This window comes from Chiloscyllium punctatum, chromosome 15 (assembly GCF_047496795.1).
Source record: "Chiloscyllium punctatum isolate Juve2018m chromosome 15, sChiPun1.3, whole genome shotgun sequence".
NCBI classification, from domain to species: Eukaryota; Metazoa; Chordata; class Chondrichthyes; order Orectolobiformes; family Hemiscylliidae; genus Chiloscyllium; species Chiloscyllium punctatum.
In genome coordinates this window covers 98124030-98145407 of record NC_092753.1, presented here as the reverse complement: position 1 = coordinate 98145407, position 21378 = coordinate 98124030, and the positions used below count along the sequence as shown (strand labels likewise).

The window sequence follows — 21378 nt, the reverse complement described above, 5'->3', positions numbered from 1 at the left end:
AAGTGTTTGTCTCTGCTGTTCTGACTCCACAGGGCTGGCTGTGATGTGAGAGAGTGACCCAACATGAAGGAGCGATGGGCAGGAGCTGCACCTCTTGCTGCCCTTTTCATTCTCAAGCTGGTGACCTCACAGCATCTATTGGTATGGCAGATCGATCCAGGTGAGGGAAACCTTCATGTCTCAGATTCCTCTCCCCATTCACTACAGCTCCCTCTCTCTGAGTCTGTCTGTCTGTGTCTGTCTGCTCATTACTAATCTGTGCTTTCATCACACACTCAACGTTTGGTGTGAAAAACTGTTGTGTCATTTCTTCAGGTTCCTGCATTAACGCTCAGACATTGGCCATAATAGGTCAACAAGGACTAACTCTCTGACTTATAATCACTCGCTTTATTTTCTTCACATCTCTTCTGTAGCTGTGACTCAAATTGGGGTACAGTCCCACACATACTGACTCCTGTCGGGGTACAGTCCCACACACACTGACTCCTGTCAGGGTACAGTCCCACACTGACTCCTGTTGGGGTACAGTCCCACACACACTGCCTCCTGTTGGGGTACAGTCCCACACACACTGATTCCTGTCAGGGTACAGTCACACACTGACTCCTGTCAGGGTACAGTCCCACCCACACTGCCTCCTGTTGGGGTACAGTCCCACACACACTGATTCCTGTCAGGGTACAGTCCCACACTGGCTCCTGTCAGGGTACAGTCCCACACTGACTCCTGTTGGGGTACAGTCCCACACTGACTCCTGTCAGGGTACAGTCCCACCTACACTGCCTCCTGTTGGGGTACAGTCCCACACACACTGACTCCTGTCAGGGTACAGTCCCACACTGGTTCCTGTCAGGGTACAGTCCCACACTGATTCCTGTCAGGGTACAGTCCCACACTGGCTCCTGTCAGGGTACAGTCCCACACTGACTCCTGTCAGGGTACAGTCCTACACTGACTCCTATCGGGGTACAGTCCCACCCACACTGACTCCTGTCGGGGTACAGTCGCACACTGACTCCTGTCAGGGTATAGTCCCACACACACTGACTCCTGTCAGGGTACAGTCCCACACTGACTCCTGTTGGGGACAGTCCTCACACACTGATTCCTGTCAGGGTACAGTCCCACACACACTGATTCCTGTCAGGGTACAGTCCCACACTGACCCCTGTCAGGGTAAAGTCCCACACACACTGATTCCTGTCAGGGTACAGTCCCACACTGACTCCTGTCAGGGTACAGTCCCACCCACACTGACTCCTGTCAGGGTACAGTCCCACACACACTGACTCCTGTCAGGGTAAAGTCCCACACACACTGATTCCTGTCAGGGTACAGTCCCACACTGACTCCTGTCAGGGTACAGTCCCACCCACACTGACTCCTGTCAGGGTACAGTCCCACACACACTGACTCCTGTCAGGGTAAAGTCCCACACACACTGATTCCTGTCAGGGTACAGTCCCACACTGACTCCTGTCAGGGTACAGTCCCACCCACACTGACTCCTGTCAGGGTACAGTCCCACGCACACTGACTCCTGTCGGGGTACAGTCCCATACTGACTCCTGTCAAGGTACAGTCCCACACACACTGACTCCTGTCGGGGTACAGTCCCACACTGACTCCTATCGGGGTACAGTCCCACACTGATTCCTGTCAGGGTACAGTTCCACACACATACGGACCCCAGTTGGGGTACAGTCGCACACTGACTCCTGTTGGGGTACAGTCCCACACACACTGACCCCTGTTGGGGTACAGTCCCACACTGACTCCTGTTGGGGTACAGGCCCACACACACTGACCCCTGTTGGGGTACAGTCCCACACTGACCCCTGGTGAGGTACAGTCCCACACACACTGACTCATGTTGGGGTACAGTCCTACACTGACTCCTGTCAGGGTACAGTCTTACACTGGCTCCTGTCAGAGTACAGTCCCACACATACTGACTCCTGTTAGGGTACAGTCCCACACACACTGACTCCTGTTGGGGTACAGTCCCACACTGACTACTGTCGGGGTACAGTCCCACACACACTGACTCCTGTCGGGGTACAGTCGTGGGACTGACTCCTGTCAGGGTACAGTCCCACATGCACTGACCCGGTTGGGTGCAGTCCCACACACACACTGTGGGATACAGTCCCACACACATGCTGTCGGGGTACAGTTTGCTGGAATTAATCACTAAGTGTTACTCGTTGACCCCATCATAGCTCGGAGTGGAATGTGTCTGACCTGGTAGCAGTCAGCGGGAGAGTTCCCACATGGGAACCGTGTCTGTCAAGAATACTGTTCACTGCTCAAACCTAACAAACCCTCATGATCTCCGGTATACCCGGATTTAAATCGATCCACTGTTGGTGGCCCTGCCTTCCACCCTCTGGAATTCACTCCTTAAAACTCTCCACATTTCTACCCCACTTCCCTTCTCTAATACATTCCTTCACCACCTTTTGGACATCCATCCTCATGCTGTCTTATGTGGATCTGTATAAAATGGTGTTTGATTCTTCAGCTGTGAGTTGTCTTGGGGGAGTTTACAGAATTAAAGATGCTATATAAATGCAAGCTTTCTTGTTGCTGTCCCATCTCTCCATGTCACTGCTGTCCTTCAGCTTTGATGTATTTCAAATAAATCTCTTCTTAACGGATTGTGCTCAATGCTGGGCATTGTGCAGTGAACACAGAGAGACACTTTATAATAAAGGGTACAATTTGAAGCAGAGTGCAGGAACAGAGGGACCTGGGGGAGTGTGCGTACACAAATATTGAAGGTGGCAGAACAGGTTGAGGGCATGAATAAAAAGGCTGTCTCGATCAATGTAGAAGGACACAGAGGTTCTGATAAATCTTCTCCTGTTCTGGGCACCACACTTTGGGAAGGTATTGGAGAGAGTTGAGGGAAGTTCCTGGAGAATGGTGCCAGGATTGTCAGTTACGTGCGTGGATTGGGGAACCTCATTGGAGAAAGGAAGGCTGAGAGGAGATTCAGACGGAGGGGGATAAGAATCATGAAGGGTCAGGATAGAGGAGATGTGGAGAAGCTGTCCCCTTTTATGGAAGGGTTGAGGTCAAGAGGGCATTGATACAGGAAAAAGGCAAAGGAGCAAGACAACATGATCTTGGTCACACAGTTAGAATTAGGGTTCGTGTTAGGGTTAGGGTTGGGGTTAGGGTAGCGTTAGGGTCTGGACTCACTGCCTGAGATGTGCTGGAGAGTATCGGGTAAGCACCTGAAGAGAAGAAAAAACTGTGGGGAAAGTAACATGGAAATATAGAAAATAAAGGAGGAGGAGGCCATTCAGCCCTTTGAACTGCTCCACCATTCAATACGATCATGGCTGGTCACTTTCTCCCCATACCCTTTGATCCCTGTTGCCCTAACCCTTAGATCTAACTCCTTCTTGAACACATCATGTTTTGGCCTCAAAAGAGCCAGGGAATAGGCCGGATTAATTTCCTCATATGGAGAGCTGGCACAGACATGATGGGCTGAATGGCCAGCTCCTCTGTTGTAATCTTTGTCAGATTCAGTCGCCTTCGGTAGTGAAAGGAGATCAACCCTAGTTACTGTCCTGTCAACTGGTGGAAGAATGGCTCCGGGAATGGGACATTTCAGTGACCTGGGTAGATTGATGAAGCTGGGATTGTCCACCTCGGAGAGACAGAGACTGGACATAGATCAGAGGCAGGTTTTCAAACTCAGGAGTGGGCTGGACAGAGTAGGTAGGGAGAAGCCATTCCTGCTCATAAAAGGAACAAGAATGAGAGGGCAGAGATTCAAAGTGATGTGCAACCGAAACAAGGGTGATGTGAGAAGGTATTTTTTACCCAGTGAGTCATTAGGGTCTGCAATGGGCTGCCTGGAAATATGGTGGAGGCAGGTTCAACTGGGGCATTCCAGAGGGACATAAAGTCATAGAGCTGTCCAGCATGGAAACAGACCCTTCGGTCCAACCCGTCCATGCTAACCAGATATCCCAACCCAATCTAGTCCCACCTGCCAGCACCCGGCCCATATCCCTCCAAACCCTTCCTATTCATATAACCATCCAGATGCCTTTTAAATGTTGTAATTGTACCAGCCTCCACCACTTCCTCTGGCAGCTCATTCCATACACGTACCACCCTCTGCATGAAAAAGTTGCCCCTTAGGTCACTTTTATATCTTTCCCCTCTCACCCTAAACCTATGCCCTCTAGTTCTGGACTCCCCCACCCCAGGGGAAAGACTTTGTCTATTTACCCTATCCATGCCCCTCATAATTTTATAAACCTCTATAAGGTCACCCCTCAGCCTCCGACGCTCCAGGGAAAACAGCCCCAGCCTGTTCAGCCTCTCCCTATAGCTCAGATCCTCCAACCCTGGTACCATCCTTGTAAATCTTTTCTGAACCCTTTCAAGTTTCACAATGTTATGGATCGTTAATTGAGGTTGAAATGCCGTACAAGGGATAGGGGGAAATAAACTGGACATTAGCAGGTGATGGTAGAGCCAGTGGTGGCTCAAATTACCCCACTCTGCACCATAACCATGCTGTGATCCTGCCTACTCCTTCGATGTCAATCCCCACTTGGGACAGATTGGGGGTTTGAGGTATGGGGTTGGGGGAGTGGGGTGGAGCTATGGGGTGCAGGTGGGGGGCATGGGATCGTGGTGGGGCTATGGGGTGGGGTGGGGTGCAGAGTGGCAGGACTTTGACATCACAGAGCAGAGCAGTCAGATCTGATAATGCCAAGATAATAGTGGACGATTGCCAAATGTTAGTTAAAATAAGAACAGCTGTCTTCGTGCCAGCCCCTCCTCTCATTCATTCTGTATTCACTTAGTGTCTCTTGCTTTCTCTGACAGGCTGATTTATTTTATTTCAAGCTTATTTCAATCAGAAAGCAGATTATAAGACAGAGTGTCTATTTAATTCTCCTCCCTTGTACAGAGGTCTCTCCGTGAAATCTTTTGCTCTTCCTCTCCTTCAATTCTATCGCAGTCTCTTTTCATTTCACTGATATTAATTGATTTCCACCAGCTCACTACCCCTCTCTCCCCTTATAACCCTCCCCTCATAAGCCCAGCTACTGAATGAATTATGGACTGAAATCTCAGTTCGAACAGAGAGGTTCAGACTGTCAAATGTGCTGGGGAATACCAAAGGTGTTAAATTCCAGCTAAAAGAGGCGTAAATATTGCAGTGGCCCAGGTTATTGGAAGATTATGTGACAGAGTAAATCAATTATCAATAACTGTGCACACGGTAGAGATATCCATATTCAAAACTAGGCTCTGATAGAAAACTAGCTACATTCACTGGTCTGCAAAGAAATTGTCTAGGCATGATTCTCAAAGTAATCGAGAAAATTTAACACAAATAAAGCAATTTAATCAAGGAGTTCAGCGGCGTTATACATAAAATACCAGTGACTTACAGTCTGGAGTCTAATCAGGGCATTCAGAGAGGTGGGTGGTGGATATGTACAGATTAACAGATACCCGGGAGGGAGTTACAGACTGGAATCTAATCGAGGGGTTCGGGGTGGTTTATATACAGAATAACAGATACCCCGGGGAGGGAGTTACAGACTGGAATCTAATCGAGGGGTTTGGGGTGGTTTATATACAGAATAACAGATACCTGGGAGTGAGTGACAGATGGAATCTAATCGAGGGGTTCGGGATGGTTTATATACAGAATAACAGATACCCCGGGAGGGAGTTACAGACTGGAATCTAATCGAGGGGTTTGGGGTGGTTTATATATAGAATAACAGATACCTGGGAGTGAGTGACAGATGGAATCTAATCGAGGGGTTCGGGGGTGGTTTATATACAGAATAACAGATACCCCGGGGAGGGAGTTACAGACTGGAATCTAATCGAGGGGTTTGGGGTGGTTTATATACAGAATAACAGATACCTGGGAGTGAGTGACAGATGGAATCTAATCGAGGGGTTCGGGATGGTTTATATACAGAATAACAGATACCCCGGGAGGGAGTTACAGACTGGAATCTAATCGAGGGGTTTGGGGTGGTTTATATATAGAATAACAGATACCTGGGAGTGAGTGACAGATGGAATCTAATCGAGGGGTTCGGGGGTGGTTTATATACAGAATAACAGATACCCCGGGAGGGAGTTACAGACTGGAATCTAATCGAGGGGTTCGGGGGTGGTTTATATACAGAATAACAGATAACCCGGGAGGGAGTTACAGACTGGAATCTAATTGAGGGGTTCGGGGGTGGTTTATATACAGAATAACAGATACCCCGGGAGGGAGTTACAGACTGGAATCTAATCGAGGGGTTCGGGGTGGTTTATATACAGAATAACAGACACCCCGGGAGGGAGTTACAGACTGGAATCTAATCGAGGGGTTCGGGGGTGGTTTATATACAGAATAACAGATACCCCGGGAGGGAGTTACAGACTGGAATCTAATCGAGGGGTTCGGGGGTGGTTTATATACAGAATAACAGATACCCAGGAGGGAGTTACAGACTGGAATCTAATCGAGGGGTTCGGGGGTGGTTTATATACAGAATAACAGATACCCGGGAGGGAGTTACAGACTGGAATCTAATCGAGGGGTTTGGGGTGGTTTATATATAGAATAACAGATACCCGGGAGTGAGTTAAAGATGGAATCTAACGGAGGGGTTCGGGGTGGTTTATATACAGAATGACAGATACCCGGGAATGAGTTACAGACTGGAATCTAATCGAGGGGTCTGAGGACTTCGAAACAGAATAACAGACACCATAAGTGAATTACAGATTGGAATCATTTATTTCTTTTTAAATTGATGGGTTGAGGGCATTGCTGGCTGGACAGCATTTATTGTCCAAAGGGCAGTTAAGAGCCACCCACATCGCTGTGGGTCTGGAGTCACATGTAGGCCAGACCAGGTAAGGATGGCAGTTTCCTTCCCTAAAGCGTATCAGTAAACCAGATGGGTTTTTCCAACAGGGGTAAAAACAATGACTGCAGATGCTGGAAACCAGATCCTGGATTAGTGGTGCTGGAAGAGCACAGCAGTTCAGGCAGCATCCTAGGAGCAGTAAAATTGACATTTCGGGCAAAAGCCCTTCATCAGGAATGAACAATGGATTAATGGTCATCATTAGATTCTTAATTCCTGATTTCTAATTCAAATACTACTGTCGACCATGCAAGATTCCAGCCTAGGTCCCCTGGACATTATCTGGGTCTCTGGCTTAACAGTCCAGTGACAATACACGAGATCATCGCCACCCCGATCTAGTCAAGGACATTAGGGTTTCATGCAAAGTATGACACAGGTAATGGATGTGACGGATTTATAATGGGTGAAATATGGGATTGTTGCGGTAGAACATGTCCCTGTGGATTAGCAGTTTGCTGCAATGTACTGGAGGAGAGAGCCTGGCTTTGTGCTGTCCAGTTCAGTTTGTTGCGATGGACCAGGCTAGTTCCAGCACTGAAGAAAAACAATGTCAGAATACGAGCAAGGATCAAAGTATTGTTGTCACTTAGCATCACAGAGTCATAGAGATGTACAGCACAGAAACAAACCCTTCAGTCCAACCCGTCCATGCCGACCAGATATCCCAACCCAATCTAGTCCCACCTGCCAGCACCCGGCCCATATCCCTCCAAACCCTTCCTATTCATATACCCATCCAAATGCCTTTTAAATCTGGTAATTATACGAGCCTCCACCACTTCCTCTGGCAGCTCATTCCAAACACGTACCATCCTCTGTGTGAAAAAGTTGCCCCTTAGGTCTCCTTTATATATTTCCCCTCTCACCCTAAGTCTATTCCCTCTAGATTTGGACTGCCCAACCCCAGGGAAAAGACTTTGTCTATTTATCCTATCCATGCCTCTCATAATTTTGTAAACCTCTATAAGGTCACCCCTCAGCCCCTGACGCTCCAGGGAAAACAGCCCCAGCCTGTTCAGCCTCTCCCTGTAGCTCAGATTCTCCAATCCTGGCAACATCCTTGTAAATCTTTTCTGAGCCCTTTCAAGTTTCACAACATCTTTCCGATAGGAAAGAGACCAGAATTGCATGCAATATTTCAATAGTGGTTTAACCAATGCCCTGTACAGCGGCAACATGATCTCCCAACTCCTGTACTCAATTCTCTGACCAATAAGGGAGAGCATACCAAACGCTTTCTTCACTATCCTATCTACCTGTGACTCCACTTTCAAGGAGCTATGAACCTGCACTCCAAGTTGTCTTTGTTCAGCAACACTCCCTAGGACCTTACCATTAAGTGTATAAGTCCTGCTAAGATTTGCTTTCCCAAAATGCAGCACCTCGCATTTATCTGAATTAAACTCCATCTGCCACTTCTCAGCCCATTGGCCCATCTGGTCCAGATCCTGTTGTAATCTTAGTGAGAGAGTTTGTGTCAGGAGTGTGGGTGGGCAGGAACACCTGAAACCAGAATGATTCAGTTAATTACAAATTTTACAGAATTCTCTTGACACAGGCATTAATGATGCAGCAGAATTTTTAAATGAACATTTTCTGCCACCAGGTCTGGGTCTGTCTCAGAGGCAAACACTGCAGTCAGAGCCTCATCAGCTGCTGCTCCCAGGGGAGATGTTGTCACTCTGGGCTGTGGACCTGAGGCACATCATTTCAGCAACAGACTGTCACCTCAACATAATTGGACAGTACTGAGGGAGTGCTGCACTGTCAGAGGGTCAGTACTGAGGGAGTGCTGCACTGTCAGAGGGTCAGTACTGAGGGAGTGCTGCACTGTCAGAGGGTCAATACTGAGGGAGAGCTGCACTGTCAGAGGGTCAGTACTGAGGGAGTGCTGCACTGTCGGAGGGTCAGTACTGAGGGAGTGCTGCACTGTCAGAGGGTCGGTACTGAGGGAGTGCCGCACTGTCAGAGGGTCGGTACTGAGGGAGCGCCGCACTGTCAGAGGGTCAGGACTGAGGAAGTGCCGCACTGTCAGAGGGTCGGTACTGAGGGAGTGCTGCACTGTCAGAGGGTCGGTACTGAGGGAGTGCCGCACTGTCAGAGGGTCGGTACTGAGGGAGTGATGCACTGTCAAAGGGTCAGTACTGAGGGAGTGCTGTACTGTCAGAGGGTCAGTACTGAGGGAGTGCCGCACTGTCAGAGGGTCAGTACTGAGGGAGTGCTGCACTGTCAGAGGGTCAGTACTGAGGGAGTGCTGCACTGTCAGAGGGTCAATACTGAGGGAGTGCTGCACTGTCAGAGGGTCAGTACTGAGGGAGTGCTGCACTGTCTGAGGGTCAGTACTGAGGGAGTGCTGCACTGTCAGAGGGTCAGTGCTGAGGGAGTGCCGCACTGTCAGAGGGTCGGTACTGAGGGAGTGCCGCACTGTCAGAGGGTCGGTACTGAGGGAGCGCCGCACTGTCAGAGGGTCAGGACTGAGGAAGTGCCGCACTGTCACAGCGTCGGTACTGAGGGAGTGCTGCACTGTCAGAGGGTCAGTACTGAGGGAGTGCCTCACTGTCGGAGGGTCAGTACTGAGGGAGTGCCGCACTGTCAGAGGGTCAATACTGAGGGAGTGCTGCACTGTCAGAGGGTCAGTACTGAGGGAGTGCTGCACTGTCGGAGGGTCAGTACTGAGGGAGTGCTGCACTGTCAGAGGGTCAGTACTAAGGGAGTGCTGTACTGTCAGAGGGTCAGTACTGAGAGAGTGCTGCACTGTCAGAGGGTCAGTACTGAGGGAGTGCTGCACTGTCAGAGGGTCAGTACTGAGAGAGTGCTGCACTGTCAGAGGGTCAGTACTGAGGGAGTGCCGCACTGTCAGAGGGTCAGTACTGAGGGAGTGCTGCACTGTCAGAGGGTCAGTACTGAGGGAGTGCTGTACTGTCAGAGGGTCAGTACTGAGGGAGTGCCGCACTGTCAGAGGGTCAGTACTGAGGGAGTGCCGCACCGTCAGAGGGTCAGTTATGAGGGAGTGCTGCACTGTCAGAGGGTCAGTACTGAGGGAGTGCTGCACTGTCAGAGGGTCGGTACTGAGGGAGTGCCGCACTGTCAGAGGGTCGGTACTGAGGGAGTGATGCACTGTCAAAGGGTCAGTACTGAGGGAGTGCTGTACTGTCAGAGGGTCAGTACTGAGGGAGTGCCGCACTATCAGAGGGTCAGTTATGAGGGAGTGCTGCACTGTCAGAGGGTCAGTACTGAGGGAGTGCCTCACTGTCGGAGGGTCAGTACTGAGGGAGTGCCGCACTGTCAGAGGATCAGTACTGAGGGAGTGCCGCACTGTCAGAGGGTCAATACTGAGAGAGTGCTGCACTTTCGGCGGGTCGGTACTGAGGGAGTGCCGCACTGTCAGTGGGTCAGTACTGAGGGAGTGCCGCACTGTCAGAGGGTCAGTACTGAGGGAGTGCTGCACTATCAGAGGGTCAGTACTGAGGGAGTGCTGCACTGTCAGAGGGTCAGTACTGAGGGAGTGCTGCACTGTCGGAGGGTCAGTACTGAGGGAGTGCTGCACTGTCAGAGGGTCAGTACTGAGGGAGTGCTGCACTGTCAGAGGGTCAGTACTGAGGGAGTGCTGCACTGTCAGAGGGTCAGTACTGAGAGAGTGCCGCACTGTCAGAGGGTCAGTACTGAGGGAGTGCCGCACTATCAGAGGGTCAGTTATGAGGAAGTGCTGCACTGTCAGAGGGTCAGTACTGAGGGTGTGCCGCACTGTCGGAGAATGTTTTGAAGTTTATTGCTGCGTCTCCCTCCATCTGTGGAATATATTTGTTTCCTTTCCTATTCTATCCAATTGTGATGTCTTTCTGGAGTGGATAGCACAGCCAGGTTATGGTATATTCTTCCCTTTTGCAACCCTGCTCCATCGTTTCATAGATAAAATCAAAATACTACAGATGCTGGAGACCTGAAATAAAACCGAAGAAATCTAGAAACACACAGCAGGTCTTGCAGCATCTGTGGAGAGAGAGAAACAGAGTAAATTTTTGCCTTTGGTAAAACTGTTGTCTTTATATTTAACAATCTGGATGAAGGAACTGAGGACATTGTTACTAAGTTTACAGATGACACAAAGTTAGGTGGAGGGACAGGTAGTGTTGAGGAGGTGGGAAGGCTGCAGATGGAGTTGGAAAGGCTAGGAGAGTGGGCAAGGATGTGGCCGCGAGTTTTGAGAAGATTTGTCGCTCAGGTTGAGGTTCTGGATGTCGGTTTGCTCACTGAGCTGGAAGGTTCGTTTTCAGATGTTTCGTCATCATACTAGGTAACTTCATCAGTGAGCCTCCAGACGAAGCACTGTTGAAAGTTCCTGCTTTCTGTTTATGTGATATGTATTATTTTAATAGATAGTGGGAGTTTTCAGCAGTGCTTTGCCTGAGGCCCACTGAAGATGTTACCTAGTAGGGTGACGAAACGTCTGGAAATGAACCTTCCAGCTGAGCGAGCAAACCTACAACAAAGGAAGAGGCAGGTGGAGTACACATGGGAAATTGTGAGGTTATACACTTTGGTAGGAAAAATAGAAGGGTAGTTGAAAAATGTGCTGGAAAAACACAGCAGGCCAGGCAGCATCCGAGGAGCAGGAAAATCGACATTTCGGGCATAAGCCCTTCTTCAGGAAGGGTAGTCTGTTTTGTAAACAGAAAATGTCTTTGGAGCTCTGAAGTACAAAGTTAGAATTCTCTTGAGGTTAAGGTGTGGGTTCAGGTGGCAGTTAGGAAGGCACATGTAATGTGAGCATTCATTTCAAAACAATTAGTATACAAGAGCAGAGATGTGCTGCTGAGGCTGTGTAAGGCCCTGGTCAGATCGCATTTGGAATATTGTGAGCAGGTTTGGGTCCCGTATCTCAGGAAGGATGTGCTGGCCTTGGAGGGGCTTCAGAGGGACGTTTACAAGAATGATCCCGGGGATGATGAGCTTGTCATGTGAGGAGCGTTTAAGGACTCTGGGTCTATATTTGATGGTGTTTGGAAGGATGGGGGGGGGGGATCTGATTGAAACTTATAGAACCCTGAGAGGCCTGGATAGAGTGAACATGGAGAAGATGTTTCCACCAGGAGGAGAGACTAGGACCTGAGGGCACAGCCTCAGAGTGAAGGGACGATCCTTTAGAACTGAGATGGGGAGGAATTTCTTCAGCCGGGGTTGGGGGGTGGGGGGTGGGTGGTGAAACTGTGCAACTCATTGCTGCAGATCGTTGGAGAGACCAAGTGATCGAATACATGTGAGATGGAAATAGAATGATAGAATCCTGGACATTAAAGGCATGACGAGATAAGGGGAGAGTGTAGGGGGATGGCACTGAGTTAGGGGATCAGCCTCAATCATATTGAATGATAGAGCAGGTGTGATGGACCGATAGGCCAGCTCCTGTGTCCTTGCCTGTGTTTCTGTTTCCACTCAGGGATTCTTTTCATCTGAGCCAGGAGATATCCTTGCTACTTTCGACAAGAGCAATGACCTCCTCTTGCCCCGTACCCATTCTGTCATACTCTCCTTCTGTTTGCTTTCTCATCAGGCAATCCCAATTAACCCTGCCTTTCCTCCTTGTATCCTCCTTCCCCAGCCTTCTGTCCCCTCCCTGTGCATCTCCAGAACCCTACCACACCCATCACCACCCCACCATCTGCCACCCCCACCCCACTCTACCCCAATAACCCACCAGCCCCACCCTCATTCCAACCTCTGCCCCCCAACCCTCTCCTTCTCCAGTATCCCACAACCCCTATCCCCACCCCACCTTCCACCACTCCCACCCTCTCCATTGCCATTAGTACACCAGCCACACCCTCACCCCATCATCCCCCCCAACCCTGTCCAGCTGCAATAACCCACCACCCCCACCCTCAATCTGACTTCGCTCCCCAATCCTTTCCATCTCCGGTATCCCACCATCCCCATCCCACCTCACCTTCCACCCCCACCCTTTCCATCCCCAATAACCCATCACCCCAACCCTCACTCCATTTCACCCAACCCTGTCCATCTCCAGTATCCCACCACCCCACTCTCACCCTAACCTCCTCGTCCAACCCTCTCAATGTCCAGTATCCCACCAGCCCTGAACCCCACCCCCATCTTCACCCCCAACCCTTTCCTTGCCCAGTGCCTCACCACCTTAACCCTATCCCCACCCTCCACGCCCCCCCCCATCATCTCCATCCTCATTAGCACACCCCTCCCACATACACTGCCCCAGTCTGACCCTACCTTTCACAATGTCCCCTTGTAGCCAGTTCTCTGTTGGATAAAACCTATCTCCCTCTCATCAATTCATCCATCTTGTTGCAAACACATCAGGCCTTCAGATCAAGTGCCTTTAATTTTAATATCTTGCTGCGTCTTCCTGATTTGTTCTTATTCACAGCTGTGCTGTTCATGTTAAATGCTCCAGATATTATTAAGGTATCCACCAGAATTGTGATCATATTCAGTCGGGGGCTAGGCTGGAGAGTTCTGACATCCTCCTGCCCTGGTCCTGAGTCAGACTGGTCTTTTACTCTCCCCTACTGTGTCTCCCTGTTCGGCAGTGGCGAGAATCAGGGCCTTTCTCAGGATAGAGACAAAAAAAGAGACTTTGGGAATTAAAGTTATCTAAATTGGCCATCTGCGTGCAGTGTAGCAGACTCCGCAACCTGCTGCAAGATCACATTGGCAATTCTGTTCCACCAATTTCTTGACTAATGGAAAATGGCAAGTTTCCAGATTGGGTCAGAACAGACACAGTTTCTATTCCTTATACCTGAGGCAGATTTTTATTTAAAATCCTTCTTTCTTTCGCTCTCAAAGCTGCATGAGGTAAGAATGAGAAGGCATGGATTTAGGGTATTGACAAATTTGTATTAACGTAGCAAGTGGTTGGCTTCTGCAAAGCGCTGCCTGAGAGGGTGGTGGAGGTAGGTTCAACTCAAACATTCAAAAAGAAATTTGATTGTTTTGTGAAAAGGATGAAGATGCAGAGATATGGAAAAATGACAAGGCAATGCGCCAAGCGAATTCAGAAGCTGTTCACGTGGTGTCAACGAAAGATTCTTTTTAATTAATTCACAGGATGAGGGTGTCACTGTCTGGACCAACATTCATAACCTATCTCTAATTACCCAGAGGGCAAATAAGAGTCAACCCCATTACTGTGGGTCTGGAGTCACATGTAGGCCAGACCAGGTGAAGACGGCAGATTCCTTCTCTAAAGGAATTAGTGAAGCAGATGAGTTTTTACAACACTCAATAATGGATTCATGGTTATCATTAGATTCTAAAATCCCAGGCTTGTAATTGAAGTCAAATTCCACCATCGACCATGATTTGGATTTGAAACCTGGTCCACAGAACATTTCCTCGGTCCATGGATTAATAATCTCATGGTAATACCACTAGACCATCACCCCACGTAATGGCTCGTTACTCGAATGTATCTATTATTCCAAACAAACTAAATTAAATATACCAGTCCTGGTGAGCCTTATAGTCATCAGGGAGATATGCTTACAAGGAAATCAAAGCTGGAAACTATATATGCTGGGTATGTGACTTTTCAAAAGGACAGCCGGGAACAGTGCGATAGTATTTTTACAGGTTCAGCTGTAAACAATCCAGGAGCAAATAATGACCTTGGATCATAAAATGTAGAATTCATGCAGGTGGAGGTAAGGAATAACAAGGGGAAGCGTGTCATTCCAAACACGTACCAGCTCATTCCATACACGTACCACCCTCTGTGTGAAAAGGTTGATCCTCAAGTCCCTTTTAAATCTTAACCCTCCCACCTTAAACTATGTCCCCTAGCTTTGGACTCCCCAGCCCTGGGGAAAAGTCATTGGCTATACCAAAGAGGGACTCGACCTTAATTCCTGTTGTATGTTCCGTTGGGTTATGAGTCACGACTCTCCAAACCCTGATGGGTGACAGGGTAAAGAAGACACATTTGCTTTGATAGAAAATCACTTTGTGGAAACAATGATCCTTTGGAAATAGGAGCAAGAATGGGCCTTCAAGCATGCTCTACCATTCAATATGATCATTTCTGATCATCCAACTCAGCCCCCTGTTTCTGCCTTTCCCCCCCCCCCCATACCCATTCACCCTCGGGACTATATCTAACTCCTTCTTGGAAACATTCAACGTTTTGGCTTCACCTGCTTTCAGAGACAGAGAATTCCACGGGCTCCCCACTCTCTGGGTGAAGAAATTCCTCCTCATATCCTTAGACTGTGGCCCCTGGTTCTGGACTCCCTGGTCATCAGGCACGTCCTTCTTGCATTTAGCCTGTCTGATCCTGTTAGAATTATGAGATCTTCTCTCGTCCTTCTAAACTCCAGTGAATATATTCCTTACCGATCCAGTCTCTTTTCACATGTCAGTCCTACCATCTCAGGAATCAGTCTGCTTTGTTCCACTCTTTCCATCACCAGAACCAAATCTGCAAACAACAGATTATGACAAGAGGAAAGATCGGCATTTCTAAATGATCTTGAGACATGCTGCAACACTAAATGACAATTGAAATGGCTTTGATGTGTAGTTATTGTGCTTGCCATCCATTCATGGGATGTGGGCGTGGCTGGCTGGGTCAACATTTATTCCGAACCTGTTCCTAGTTAGTGTTGTGAAGGTGATGGTGAACTGCCTTCTTGGTCTGTTGTAGTGTTGGGGGTGCATTCTGCTGTTCAGGGGATCGTTACAGGATTTTGGCCGAGCGATAGTGAAGGAACGGTGATATATATTTGCAAGTCGGGATGGTGAATGGCTTGGAGGGGAACTTGCAAGGTTTGGTGTTCCCACGTATCTGCTGTCCTTGTCCTTCCAGATAGAAGTGATCTTGGGTTTGAAAGATGCTGTCTGAGAACCTTTGGTGAATTTCTGCAGTGCATCTTGTAGACAGTACGCACTGCTGCTACTGAGCATCGGTGGTGGAGGGAGTGGATGCTTGTGGATGTGGTGCCAATCAAGCGGCTGCTTTGTCCTGGATGCTGTCAAGCTTCTTGAGTGTTCTTGGAGCTGCACCCATCCAGGCAAGTGGGGAGTATTCCCTCACACTCCTGACTTGTATCTTGTAGATAGAGTATAGGCTCTGAAGAGTCAGGAGGTGAGTTACTCACCTCAGTATTCCTCGTCCCTGACCTGGTGTTTCAGTCTCTGTGTTTGTGTGGTGAGTCCAGTTCAGGTTCAGTTCAATGGTAACTGCAGGATGCTGATAGTGTGGGATTCAGCAAATACAATTCGCTTGAATTCTCAGGGGCGATGGTTGAATTCAGTTTTGTTGCAATTGGCCATTGTCTGGCAGTTATGAGGAATGAACATTACTTTCAATTTCGTCATGTGGGAAGTGCAACAACCAATTTGTGCACAGCAAGCTCCCACTCACAGAGCAGAATGGATTTATTCTGATTCCGATTGAGTGGAATAATTATATTGACTGGACAGGGGGGAGCACTCCCATGAACCTCTATGATGCAGTTTTTCTGTGCCTCACGTGAGGGGTTGGGGTACTGGTGGACCCTCACTTGATAGGTATCTCCATCAGTGCAGCTCTGCGTCTGTGCAATCGTGTTGGGAATGTCACCCTGGATTGTGTGCTGAATTCGCCCGAGTGCAGCTTGAACACACAGCCTGACCCCAATGAGAGAGAATTAAAAACCATGAGTCATGGCTGACCCCTCCAAATACAGGAATATGTTGTACACATGACACAAAAGCTGGCCATTCGGCCCAGTCAGTCCCTGAATGTGTCTGTGCTCCACTCCAGCCTCCTTCTCATCTTTCCTGAGCTAAATCTACCAGGATAACCCTCTGTCCCTATCAACCTTATAGACCTGTCTTTCTTCCCATTAAAGCCACTGCCGATTATTACCTCAGGTACATGACATGATGGACTACCACACTCTCTCGCTCTGTGGGTGCTTCTGAGTTTCCAATTGGATTTCTTGGGGAATGATCTTATTTTGACAGTCTCTGGTTTTGCTTTTCTCCAAAGAGGAAACAATCTTCCTGCATTGACTTTATCAAGACCGTACGTCACTTGAAAGATTTCCACAAGGTCGCCCCTCGATTGTTTTCAAAAGAGAGAGGGAGAGGACGCCCATTCAAAACAAAAGCAGCTGGACTCATTCTGCAGCTCAGGCAGTATTTATAGGAGAGAGAGAGAGAGAGAGAGAGAGAGAGACAGAGTGGTTAATGTCTTTCATCAGAATCTTCACCTGCTGAAATGCCATTGATCTGAAATGCTAACTCTCTCTCCCTGCCTCTGATCCCCCCTCTCTCTCTCTCTCTCCTTGTCTCTCTCCTTTACTTTCTCTCCCTATCTCTCTCACCATCTCTTGCTCCTCCCCCTCACCTTCTCTCTCTCTCACTGCTTTTCCCTCACCCACTCTGTCTGCCCCTCTTTCCCCCTCTCCCCCCTCTGTCTCTTCCTGTTTGTCTCTCACTCACTCTCTCTCCCTTCCTTCCTCCCTCTCCCCCTGTACGGATGCAATTGACCTAAAATGTGTTCCTGGCCTTTTAAAAATTTTGTTTCAGACTTTGGGTACCCGCAATATTTTGTTTTCAGAGCAGCAACCGAGCCTGTTGATCCTTTCCTGGTTTATAAAGACATACAGTTCTGGGATTATCCTTGCTAACCTTGCCTGTACCCTTCGCTATGCCTCTGTGCCCTTTATCCAGTGAGAACTACATGCAGTACTGAAAAGTGTGATTGATGGGCAGAAGTGGGTACTGGATTAGAGTGGTGCTGGAAAAGCACAGCAGGTCAGGCAGCATCTGAAGAGCAGGAAAATCGACATTTCGGGCAAAAGGGCTGATGAAGGGCTTTTGCCTGAAAATGTGATCAACAGTCAGCAGACATTTGACAAACTGAGATCGATTTTTAATGAATTTGGGAATCGAGGGAGATGGGGAAAAGGTGGGGAAGTAAAGGTGAGGATGATCAAGATCTCAGAGAATGGTGGAGCAAACTGGATGGGCTGAATGGCCTACTTCAGCCCTTATGACTTATAGATTCCCTACTTTTCAATTCAGCCCCCCCCCCTAGAATTAAAATCTAGAATTTGGTTTTCATTTCAGCCTTGCTCATTTCTTGCACAGGTTCTAAGGATTGAGGTATTTGTGCTCAGAGATCTTTGCTCCTCTGCCCCACCTTCAAGTGACCTCTCCTCTTTGTCCTGAGAGAGTGTGCTGTTAGCTGCTGTCACAAACACAGTGGCCTCTGAGAATGTGACGGGGTGCAGTGTTTCTGATAGTCTTGCCTGAAGTCCGGGCCATCAACGAAATAGCCTCTATAGAAAATGACAGTGATAATTTTCTTTGTACAGTTCATTAAACTGTCTCTTCGCATCTCCCTCCCTCAGACACTGCCCGCTGCGGGTCATGGTGACAAGTCTTTTATCAAATTTGTCTCATTGACTGGGAAGGTACACCACGAAACCTGACCACGAGGGCAGCTGTGGAACGTGAAACCACTCCCACATAGTCCATCGTAGCTAAGTCTGGTCAGGGTGATATGCAGGAGCTGAAATGTAGTCACCTTTGTGTTTTAAGTAGTCCCGGACTGTCTTTGGTGCTCTCACAGGATGCAGAAGGTTCCAGAAACACACTTATTATAAACTGATTTGTTACCTCTTCAAGAGGGGACCTCAAGGGAACTGGAAATGAAAACATGATGGGAACGTGACAAGATGATCAAAGAGAGTGATTGGAAAAGAAAAGCAATTGAATGCCCTCGAGTTTTCCTCATTGCATGAAATCAATTCAAGGAATATGTCAGTCTTTTAAAAAAAGACACACTGGTATGCAGACAATGAGATCATGTGTAAAAAAAAATTCTCACTGGACATGGGTGTCGCTGACTGGGCCCATCATTTATTGCCCGTCCCTAGTTGAGAAGGGGGGTGTGGGGGGTGTGGTGAGCTGCCTTCTTGAACTGCTGCAGTCCATGTGCTGTAGGTTGACCCACAATGCCCTTAGGGAGGGAATTCCAGGATTCTGACCCAGTGACAGTGAAGGAACGGAAATATAATTCAAAGTCAGGATGGTGAGTGGCTTGGAGGGGAACTTACAGGGAGTGGTGTTCTCATGTATTTGCTCACTTGTCCTTCTAGATGGAAGTGGCCGTGGGTTTGGAAGGTGCTCTCTGAGGATCGTTTGGTGAATTTCTGCAGTGTATCTTGTAGATGGTACACACTGCTGCTACTGAGCGTCGGTGGGGGAGGGAGTGGATGTTTGTGAGTGTGGTGTCAATCAAGTGGGCTGCCTTATCCTGGATAAATAAGGAGGAATACCTTTTCCAAGAGACTTTTAGAGAGGTATAAATTGCACACATTGTTGAAATTCAAGTTGATAAGTTGGTTTGGGTGGGTGCCTGGAGATTGCCTCAGCTGTACTGCAGCTCTAACAATCTCTCTACGAGTCAAGTATCACCAATACTTTTAAAATGATTTTACTCCTTTCAATTCTTCGGCAGTCTTGGGGGTTTGGATCACACAGACCCTTTCCTATTCATTGCCAGTGCACACAATCCCAATGAACCAAACCTCTTCCTGTTCACTCCCAGTGTACAAAATCCCAATAGATCCAAACACCTCCTGTTCACTCCCAGTGCACACAATCCCAATGAACCAAACACCTTCCTGTTCACTCCCAGTGCCCACAATCCCAATGGATCCAAACACCTTCCTGTTCACTCCCAGTGTGCACAGTCCAAATGCATCCAAATCCCTTCCTTTTCATGGAGGTAAAAACAATGACTGCAGATGCTGGAAACCCTGAACTGCTGTGCTCTTCCAGCACCACTAATCCAGAACCCTTCCTTCTCATTCCTAGTGCACACAATCCCAGTGGATCCAAACACCTTCCTGTTCACTCCCAGTGCACCCAGTCCGAGTGTATGTGTGTGTGTGTGTGTGTGTGTGTGTGCATGTGTGCGTGTGTGTGTGTGTATGTCTGTGTGTGTGTGTGTGTGTGTGTGTGTGTGTGTGTGTGCGCGCGCGTATATGTCTATGTGTGTGTGTCCCCATGTGCATGCATCTGTTTGTGTGAGTATGTGTCTGTGTCTATGTGTGTTTGCCTGTGTGTTTATGTGTATGTGTGTTTATGTGTATGTGTGTCTGCATCTCTAAGTGTGTGTGTTTGTGTGCATGTGTATATGTTGCTATGTGTGTCTGTGTGTGTGTGCAAGTGTGTATGTGTCTGTGTGTATGTGTGTCTGTGTATGTCAATGTGTGTGTTTCTGTGTGAGTGTGTTTGTGTATTTCTATGTGAGTATGTGTGTGTGCTGTCTGTGTATGTGTGAGTGTGTGTGCTGTCTCTGTGTTTGTGTGTGTGTGTTGTCTGTGAGTGTGTTGTCTGTGTGTGTGTGTGCTGTCTGTGTGTGTGTTTGTGTGTGTGTGTGCTGTCTCTGTGTATGTGTGCTGTCTGTGTGTGTGTATGAGTGTGTGTGCTGTGTGTATGTGTGTGTGCTGTCTGTGTGTGTGTGTGCTGTGTGTGTGTGCTGTGTGTAAGTGTGTGTGCTGTCTCTCTGTGTGTACTGTCTGTGTGTGTGTGTGCTGTCTGTGTGTGTGTGTGCTGTCTGTATGTGTGTGTGTGCACGCGTGTGTGTGTGTGTGCTGTCTGTGTGTGTGTGCTGTCTCTATGTGTGTGTGAGTCTGTGTGCTGTCTCTGTGTGTGTGTGAGTGTGTGTGCTGTCTGTGTGTGTGTGCACGCATGTGTGTGTGCTGTCTGTGTGTGTGTGTGCTGTCTCTATGTGTGTGTGAGTGTGTGTGCTGTCTGTGTGTGTGTGTGTGCTGTCTCTATGTGTGTGTGAGTGTGTGTGCTGTCTGTGTGTGTGTGCTGTCTATGTGTGTGTGCTGTCTCTATGTGTGTGTGAGTGTGTGTGCTGTCTGTGTGTGTGTGTGCTGTCTCTGTGTGTGTGCGCGTGTGTGTGCTGTCTCTGTGTGTGTGCGCGTGTGTGTGTGCTGTCTCTGTGTTTGTGTGTGTGCTGTCTGTGTGTGTGTGTTGTCTGTGTTTGTGTGTGCTGCCGATGTGTGTGTGAGTGTGTGTGCTGTCTGTGTGTGTGTGTGTGCACGCATGTGTGTGTGCTGTCTGTGTGTGTGTGTGCTGTCTCTATGTGTGTGTGAGTGTGTGTGCTGTCTGTGTGTGTGTGCTGTCTATGCGTGTGTGCTGTCTCTATGTGTGTGTGAGTGTGTGTGCTGTCTGTGTGTGTGTGTGCTATCTGTGTGTGTGCGTGTGTGTGTGTGTGCTGTCTGTGTGTGTGTGCTGTGTGTGTGTGCTGTCTGTGTGTGTGTGTGAGTGTGTGTGCTGTCTGTGTGTGTGTGTGCTGTGTGTGTGTGTGTGTGTGTGTGCTGTCTGTGTGTGTGTGCTGTCTCTATGTGTGTGTGAGTCTGTGTGTGTGTGTGCTGTCTGTGTGTTTGTGTGCTGTCTC

General features: G+C 48.6%; 1 protein-coding gene across 2 annotated transcripts in view; it reads left to right on the top strand.

The window, feature by feature from the left end:
* Positions 1–21378, top strand: part of robo1 (roundabout, axon guidance receptor, homolog 1 (Drosophila)) — a 682199-nt gene that overhangs the window by 121255 nt on the left and 539566 nt on the right. For both annotated transcript variants that reach the window (XM_072585788.1, XM_072585789.1), the window contains exon 2: positions 33–160. In XM_072585788.1, the coding sequence (XP_072441889.1) occupies positions 64–160 (97 nt within the window). In that variant the 5' untranslated portion in view covers positions 33–63. The remainder of the gene's footprint in view (positions 1–32; positions 161–21378) is intronic.